Here is a 9,198-nt window from a genome sequence, read left to right on the forward strand (position 1 = left end):
CCACCTCCCGCCCACCTCCCCGCCCACCTCCCGCCCACTCACCTCGCTCCCGGCTCCGCACGCAGGTCATCGCCTCGGTGTGCGCCCAGCTCGCGTCGGGCTCGAACGGCATCTGCGGCATCATGCTCGAGTCGAACCTCGAGGAGGGCGCGCAAAAGGCGCCCAACGGCCGCGAGGGCCTCAAGCGCGGTGTCAGCATCACCGACGCGTGCGTCAGCTGGGAGGTCACCAAGGGCTTGTTGAGGGACCTTAACCAGGTGCGTTCGGGCTCGCGCGCTCTCTCTCTCTCCCTCTTTTCTCTCTCTCGTCCTCGAGCGTCGGTGGGTGCAGCTACGGGGCGCACGCGTACTGACGTCTCTCGGGTCGACTCGCAGGCCGTCGACGCCCGGAGGGAGCACAACTGAAGCGAGCGGCTGCAGGAGCAGGACCGGCGTCGAGCGAGGCGTGCATGCAAAAGTACATAGACGTCCTCTCTGACTTGTTCGCCTTTGAGAGTGACTGGCTCTGCTCAAGAGCGACGAGAGGGAGAGAGATCCTCGAGTGCGGCGTGGTTGTCGGCGTGGGAGCGTGCGGCGAGCGAGAAGGGCGAGCGAGGAGGGCTAGCAGTTGAGAGCGAGGATTGCTCGAGCGGCTTGACTGCCGTTCTCTCTCCTTGTCGACGGGCAGAGGAGGCTTGCTGGGGGGCTGTCCGTGTCGCTCGGCTGGCCCTGTGCGAGTCGTGGAGAGGAAGAAGCGCACGAGCCTCTCGATGCTTCCTCCGCTCGCTCGTTGGCGGTTTGCTCCTCGCCTTGCCCGCTTCAGGGCGTTGCTAGATCAGCCAGTCGCACTCTTTCGCGTCGTGTGCATCTGGGTGGCGAGCGACAGGGCAGCGAAAGCACGAGCGCGAGCGCTCGAGCCTCCCTCAGCCTCTTCTCGCCGCCGGTTCGGCGCATAGCGACCCGCTCGTTCCTCTGCGGCGCAGAGGCAGTTCCGCGTGGCCATGCCGAGGCTGTCGGCCAACCTGCGCGGGCGCAGCGAGAACCAGGGAGCACGCGAACGCGGGCACGGACCTCTCGACTGCGGCTACTTCTTCTCGTCGCTTCCGCGCAAAAGAGCCGATTCGGACGCACAGGGAGCAAAAGGTAGTGCCCCGAAGCAGGATCGAACTGCTGACCTCGGGATGGCAAGCGCAAGGCGCTCTCGGTCGAATCAAATCTCTGATATGAGACCCACGTGATAACCAACTACACCATCGGGGCACTTGGTGAAAGCACGCGGACGACCATGCGCATACATTGCGTTTGACCCTTTGCAGCTTTCAGCGCTTGTAGATCCTTCGCCGTCAGCCGGTGCGGTCCGCCGCAGGGTGCGCTATGTTTCCCTCGCTGCGTGCTCTTCCGCGCCACTGCTCGCTCTTGTCGAATGCTCGACGTGCGACGCACGCACAATCTGCTCGCAGCGCACCGCACGTCGTCCTGTACAGTGCCGGTCTCAGCTCGACGTGCGACGCACGCACAATCTGCTCGCAGCGCACCGCACGTCGTCCTGTACAGTGCCGGTCTCAGCTCGACGTGCGACGCACGCACAATCTGCTCGCAGCGCACCGCACGTCGTCCTGTACAGTGCCGGTCTCAGCTCGCCGCGTTCGGGCCGCGTCCGCCGTCTTGCCGCGCCCGTTCGCGCGTCCTGCCCTCCTCTGTCCAGTTGCCGCGATCTGCCTTGACATCCGCGACTGCTGTAGAAGCAGAAGGAAAGCGCGCTGCAGTCTTGAGCGGTGCGAGCGCTCGAGAGCCCTGCTTCGCCGCACTCGCGCTCCTCAAGCGGGAGGAGCTTGCGTTCTCTTCCTGCGTTGGGCCAGACAGGAGCTTGACCGACCGCCCGCGAGTCTCCAAAGCTACCCTGGTGCACCGTAAAGGCCGAGCAAGGTGTCAAGAGAGTCGCACCTTGTCCCGCGCGACACTCGCCGCCGCCTCTTGCCTCTGGCCACCTTGCCTCTCACACGCCTGCTGCCGTGCGAGTGCTCGCTATACATCGCCGAGGCATCGTCATGGCCACTGCACCCTTCATCGTCGCGGCAGCAGCTCTCACGGACCCGCATGACGTCTTCATCAGCTCGGCGGCCAGCTCCCTCTTCCACCTCTACCACGACGGCATTGGGTCCCTGTTCGCGGGCAAGGAACTGTCTATCGTCATCGTCATGGTCCATACGCCGTGGTGCAGCATCATCTACGTCCATCTGGTTCATCTCGCGCTCGTCGTAATCGAGGTCCGACTCGCTCTCCGAGGTCAAAGGTGGGCGGGCGCTGCAGGCGCAGGTGGGGGACCCAGGCAACTGGCGAGGCAGCTAACCTACCCTCCCCCACCACCCGCAACAACCCCGAGCACCGCCAACCGATCACGAGCACAACCCACCTCGACGAGGTGCCACGATCCTGCTCAGGAGGGGGAACCTATCGCCGATTTTTCGATTTTCACACAAAACTACTCGTACGGCTTTCGCAGTTCGCCTCGTACCAGCGTCAGATTGAGGCGACGCTTCCTTGCCAAGATACGGCCACCTCGCCGCCGGCCGCCCTTTCTGGCCAACAGCAGGCGCAAGCTCGTTCCTGCTTGCTCAGCTTTACGCTCAAGGATCGCTCTCTGACCCGGTGGCGGGCGCGCCCTTGCCGCAAGGGCAATCTAAGCCCTTGAGCGCCGGCGAGGGCCTGCTCCTCCGCTTGTCGGCGCGGGATCCGGGATCGCACTGCTCCCTTGGCTACTAGGACAGCCCGTCACCGACGCAGCCGCTCCCGGACCCTCCCTTGAGGTCTGAGGAGGACATCAATACGGGCTCCTGCTTGTTCTTGTTGAAGCAATGACATGATTAGCGAGCCGGTCTCTTGTCAACCTGGCTGCGAGAACGCAACTGCAGCTCGAGTGCGTTGCAGGGAGATGCTCTCCCGTGCGAGCGGCGTTGACAGCGTCCCTCTCGTCTTGCGTCAAGCGCAATATTGATTGATCAACGTCGTGGCCGAACCAGAGGGAAGCGTCGGGCGCCTGCGTGCGCTGCAAGGGGCCAGAGAGCGCAAACCTCTGCGCGGAAAGAGAAGCTTGTGTTGGCCACAAAAGCGGTTCTTCTTGCGTGGGACGCACCTCAGAGTGTCAGAGAAGTACTTCAGAGTGTCGAGAGGCTCTCTGCTGCACCACAAGGGCTGAGTGAGGCGTCGCGGAGCAAGCCGCCAGCCGTGACGCAGTCGGATTGGGCTGCCCTTGCGGGGCAGAATAGAGCAAGATGCCCTCTAAATGGTTAGCTAGGGTAGAGGTTGAGTAGAGCTTGTGGCCCAGTTCTGCAGAGGCGAACCTGTTCCGGGCAAGCCTGACCGTCTCGGACCCAACCCGTCCGCGCGCACAGCTCCACGAGGAACAGGGCTACCGGCCTACTGCTTGGCACAGGGACCATACAATAGTATACCTTGATGGCAATGGAGCCAGGTTTGGGCCAGTGCATTGGTAGCATCATCAGCCAAACCAAGCCTCTTGGCCCCCCTCGGACCCAACCCGTCTGCGCGCACAGGTCCATGGGGAACAGGGCTACTGACCTACCACTTGGCACTGGGACCATATAATAGTATACCTTGATGGTAAGGAAGCCAAATCTGTGCCAGTGCATTGGTAGCATCCTCAGCCAGACCAAGCCTCTCAGCGCCACTCGGACCCAACCCGTCTGCGCGCACAGCTGCATGAGGAACAGAGCTGCCAACCTACCGCTTGGCACAGGGACCATTTGATGGTATACATTGACGGTAATGGAGCCAGATTTACGATATTGCACCAGTAGCATGCTCAGTGGGACCATCCCCCCGAGGCTGCACCTTCTTTTTCCTTCCAGCTGGCCGTGGTGCAGTCAGATTGGGCTGCCCTTGCAGGGCAGAATAGAGTACAGGACGCCTTAAATGGTTAGCTAGGTTAGAAGCTGAACGGACATTGAGGCCCAGTTCTGCAGAGGCAGACCTGTTCCTGGCAAGCCTTAGCCTCTCGAACCCAAACCGTTTGCACGCGCAGCTCCATGAGGCAGAGGTCTCCCAGCCTACCGCTCAGCACAGGGACCATTCAATAGTATACATTGACGGTAATGGAGCCACATTTGCGATATTGCATCAGGAGCATGCTCAGTGGGACCATCCCCCCGAGCCTGCACCTTCTTTTTCCTTCCAGCTGGCCGTGGTGCAGTCAGATTGGGCTGCCCTTGCAGGGCAGAATGGAGTACGATACGCTCTAAATGGTTAGCTAGGTTAGAGGTTGAACGGACCTTGTGGCCCAGCTCTGCAGAGGCAAACCTGTTCCGGGCCAGCCCCACCCTCTCAGACCCAAACCGTTTGCGCGCGCAGCTCCATGAGGCAGATGTCTCCCAGCCTACCGCTCGGCACAGGGACCATTTAATGGTATACCTTGATGGTAATGGAGCCAGATTTGCAATATTGCATCAGTAGCATGCTCAGCGGGACCATCCCCCCAAGGCTGCACCTTCTTTTTCCTTCCAGCCGGCCGTGACGCGGTTGGATTGGGCTGCCCTTGCAGGGCAGAATGGAGTACAATACGCTCTAAATGGTTAGCGAGGTTAGAGGTTGAACGGACCTTGTGGCCCAGCTCTGCAGAGGCAAACCTGTTCCGGGCCAGCCCCACCCTCTCGGACCCAAACCGTTTGCGCGCGCAGCTCCATGAGGCAGATGTCTCCCAGCCTACCGCTCGGCACAGGGACCATTTAATGGTATACCTTGATGGTAATGGAGCCAGATTTGCAATATTGCATCAGTAGCATGCTCAGCGGGACCATCCCCCCAAGGCTGCACCTTCTTTTTCCTTCCAGCCGGCCGTGACGCGGTTGGATTGGGCTGCCCTTGCAGGGCAGAATGGAGTACAATACGCTCTAAATGGTTAGCGAGGTTAGAGGTTGAACGGACCTTGTGGCCCAGCTCTGCAGAGGCAAACCTGTTCCGGGCCAGCCCCACCCTCTCGGACCCAAACCGTTTGCGCGCGCAGCGCCATGAGGCAGATGTCTCCCAGCCTACCGCTCGGCACAGGGACCATTTAATGGTATACCTTGATGGTAATGGAGCCAGATTTGCAATATTGCATCAGTAGCATGCTCAGCGGGACCATCCCCCCGAGGCTGCACCTTCTTTTTCCTTCCAGCCGGCCGTGACACGGTCAGAATGGGCTGCCCTTGCAGGGCAGGATAGAGTACGATACGATCTAAATGGTTAGCTAGGTTAGAGGTTGCACGGACCTTGTGGCCCAGCTCTGCAGAGGCAAACCTGTTCCGGGCCAGCCCCACCCTCTCGGACCCAAACCGTTTGCGCGCGCAGCTCCATGAGGCAGATGTCTCCCAGCCTACCGCTCGGCACAGGGACCATTTAATGGTATACCTTGATGGTAATGGAGCCAGATTTGCAACATTGCATCAGTAGCATGCTCAGCGGGACCATCCCCCCGAGGCCGCACCTTCTTTTTCCTTCCAGCCGGCCGTGACGCGGTTGGATTGGGCTGCCCTTGCAGGGCAGGATAGAGTACGATACGCTCTAATTGGTTAGCTAGGTTAGAGGTTGAACGGACCTTGTGGCCCAGCTCTGCAGAGGCAAACCTGTTCCGGGCCAGCCCCACCCTCTCGGACCCAAACCGTTTGCGCGCGCAGCTCCATGAGGCAGATGTCTCCCAGCCTACCGCTCGGCACAGGGACCATTTAATGGTATACCTTGATGGTAATGGAGCCAGATTTGCAATATTGCATCAGTAGCATGCTCAGCGGGACCATCCCCCCGAGGCTGCACCTTCTTTTTCCTTCCAGCCGGCCGTGACGCGGTCGGATTGGGCTGCCCTTGCAGGGCAGAATGGAGTACAATACGCTCTAAATGGTTAGCTAGGTTAGAGGTTGAACGGACCTTGTGGCCCAGCTCTGCAGAGGCAAACCTGTTCCGGGCCAGCCCCACCCTCTCAGACCCAAACCGTTTGCGCGCGCAGCTCCATGAGGCAGATGTCTCCCAGCCTACCGCTCAGCACAGGGACCATTTAATGGTATACCTTGATGGTAATGGAGCCAGATTTGCAATATTGCATCAGTAGCATGCTCAGCGGGACCATCCCCCCGAGGCTGCACCTTCTTTTTCCTTCCAGCCGGCCGTGACACGGTCAGAATGGGCTGCCCTTGCAGGGCAGGATAGAGTACGATACGCTCTAAATGGTTAGCTAGGTTAGAGGTTGAACGGACCTTGTGGCCCAGCTCTGCAGAGGCAAACCTGTTCCGGGCCAGCCCCACCCTCTCAGACCCAAACCGTTTGCGCGCGCAGCGCCATGAGGCAGATGTCTCCCAGCCTACCGCTCGGCACAGGACCATTTAATGGTATACCTTTGATGGTAATGGAGCCAGATTTGCAATATTGCATCAGTAGCATGCTCAGCGGGACCATCCCCCCGAGGCTGCACCTTCTTTTTCCTTCCAGCCGGCCGTGACGCGGTCAGAATGGGCTGCCCTTGCAGGGCAGAATGGAGTACAATACGCTCTAAATGGTTAGCGAGGTTAGAGGTTGAACGGACTTGTGGCCCAGCTCTGCAGAGGCAAACCTGTTCCGGGCCAGCCCCACCCTCTCGGACCCAAACCGTTTGCGCGCGCAGCTCCATGAGGCAGATGTCTCCCAGCCTACCGCTCGGCACAGGGACCATTTAATGGTATACCTTGATGGTAATGGAGCCATATTTGCAATATTGCATCAGTAGCATGCTCAGCGGGACCATCCCCCCGAGGCTGCACCTTCTTTTTCCTTCCAGCCGGCCGTGACGCGGTCAGAATGGGCTGCCCTTGCAGGGCAGAATGGAGTACGATACGCTCTAAATGGTTAGCGAGGTTAGAGGTTGAACGGACCTTGTGGCCCAGCTCTGCAGAGGCAAACCTGTTCCGGGCCAGCCCCACCCTCTCGGACCCAAACCGTTTGCGCGCGCAGCTCCATGAGGCAGATGTCTCCCAGCCTACCGCCCGGCACAGGGATCATTGAACAGTATACCTTGATGGTAATGGAGCCAGATTTGCAATATTGCATCAGTAGCATGCTCAGCGGGACCATCCCCCCGAGGCTGCACCTTCTTTTTCCTTCCAGCCGGCCGTGACGCGGTCAGAATGGGCTGCCCTTGCAGGGCAGCATAGAGTACGATACGCTCTAAATGGTTAGCTAGGTTAGAGGTTGAACGGACCTTGTGGCCCAGCTCTGCAGAGGCAAACCTGTTCCGGGCCAGCCCCACCCTCTCGGACCCAAACCGTTTGCGCGCGCAGCGCCATGAGGCAGATGTCTCCCAGCCTACCGCTCGGCACAGGGACCATTTAATGGTATACCTTGATGGTAATGGAGCCAGATTTGCAATATTGCATCAGTAGCATGCTCAGCGGGACCATCCCCCCGAGGCTGCACCTTCTTTTTCCTTCCAGCCGGCCGTGACACGGTCAGAATGGGCTGCCCTTGCAGGGCAGGATAGAGTACGATACGCTCTAATTGGTTAGCTAGGTTAGAGGTTGAACGGACCTTGTGGCCCAGCTCTGCAGAGGCAAACCTGTTCCGGGCCAGCCCCACCCTCTCGGACCCAAACCGTTTGCGCGCGCAGCTCCATGAGGCAGATGTCTCCCAGCCTACCGCTCGGCACAGGGACCATTTAATGGTATACCTTGATGGTAATGGAGCCAGATTTGCAATATTGCATCAGTAGCATGCTCAGCGGGACCATCCCCCCGAGGCTGCACCTTCTTTTTCCTTCCAGCCGGCCGTGACGCGGTTGGATTGGGCTGCCCTTGCAGGGCAGGATAGAGTACGATACGCTCTAATTGGTTAGCTAGGTTAGAGGTTGAACGGACCTTGTGGCCCAGCTCTGCAGAGGCAAACCTGTTCCGGGCCAGCCCCACCCTCTCGGACCCAAACCGTTTGCGCGCGCAGCGCCATGAGGCAGATGTCTCCCAGCCTACCGCTCGGCACAGGGACCATTTAATGGTATACCTTGATGGTAATGGAGCCAGATTTGCAATATTGCATCAGTAGCATGCTCAGCGGGACCATCCCCCCGAGGCTGCACCTTCTTTTTCCTTCCAGCCGGCCGTGACGCGGTCAGAATGGGCTGCCCTTGCAGGGCAGAATGGAGTACGATACGCTCTAAATGGTTAGCGAGGTTAGAGGTTGAACGGACCTTGTGGCCCAGCTCTGCAGAGGCAAACCTGTTCCGGGCCAGCCCCACCCTCTCGGACCCAAACCGTTTGCACGCGCAGCTCTATGAGGCAGATGTCTCCCAGCCTACCGCTCGGCACAGGGACCATTTAATGGTATACCTTGATGGTAATGGAGCCAGATTTGCAATATTGCATCAGTAGCATGCTCAGCGGGACCATCACCCCGAGGCTGCACCTTCTTTTTCCTTCCAGCCGGCCGTGACGCGGTCGGATTGGGCTGCCCTTGCAGGGCAGAATGGAGTACAATACGCTCTAAATGGTTAGCTAGGTTAGAGGTTGAACGGACCTTGTGGCCCAGCTCTGCAGAGGCAAACCTGTTCCGGGCCAGCCCCACCCTCTCAGACCCAAACCGTTTGCGCGCGCAGCTCCATGAGGCAGATGTCTCCCAGCCTACCGCTCAGCACAGGGACCATTTAATGGTATACCTTGATGGTAATGGAGCCAGATTTGCAATATTGCATCAGTAGCATGCTCAGCGGGACCATCCCCCCGAGGCTGCACCTTCTTTTTCCTTCCAGCCGGCCGTGACACGGTCAGAATGGGCTGCACTTGCAGGGCAGGATAGAGTATGATACGCTCTAAATGGTTAGCTAGGTTAGAGGTTGAACGGACCTTGTGGCCCAGCTCTGCAGAGGCAAACCTGTTCCGGGCCAGCCCCACCCTCTCGGACCCAAACCGTTTGCGCGCGCAGCGCCATGAGGCAGATGTCTCCCAGCCTACCGCTCGGCACAGGGACCATTTAATGGTATACCTTGATGGTAATGGAGCCAGATTTGCAATATTGCATCAGTAGCATGCTCAGCGGGACCATCCCCCCGAGGCTGCACCTTCTTTTTCCTTCCAGCCGGCCGTGACGCGGTTGGATTGGGCTGCCCTTGCAGGGCAGGATAGAGTGCGATACGCTCTAATTGGTTAGCTAGGTTAGAGGTTGAACGGACCTTGTGGCCCAGCTCTGCAGAGGCAAACCTGTTCCGGGCCAG

General features: G+C 59.5%; 1 protein-coding gene and 1 non-coding gene across 2 annotated transcripts in view; one reads left to right on the plus strand and one right to left on the minus strand.

Annotated features, from left to right (window-relative positions):
* The window catches only part of RHOBADRAFT_56339 (uncharacterized protein), a gene marked incomplete at its 3' end in the record, with an annotated part of 2,423 nt that extends 2,168 nt beyond the window's left edge, over positions 1-255 (plus strand). The window contains exon 10 of the mRNA XM_018418297.1: positions 64-255. Within this exon, the coding sequence (XP_018268016.1) occupies positions 64-254 (191 nt within the window). The remainder of the gene's footprint in view (positions 1-63) is intronic.
* Positions 256-1,125: 870 nt separating this feature from the next.
* Positions 1,126-1,238, minus strand: RHOBADRAFT_t139. The gene has a single exon. It is a non-coding gene; the product is annotated as a tRNA-Met (tRNA).
* Between the last annotated feature and the right edge of the window lie 7,960 nt (positions 1,239-9,198).

This window comes from Rhodotorula graminis, assembly GCF_001329695.1.
Source record: "Rhodotorula graminis WP1 unplaced genomic scaffold RHOBAscaffold_18, whole genome shotgun sequence".
Lineage (NCBI taxonomy): Eukaryota > Fungi > Basidiomycota > Microbotryomycetes > Sporidiobolales > Sporidiobolaceae > Rhodotorula > Rhodotorula graminis.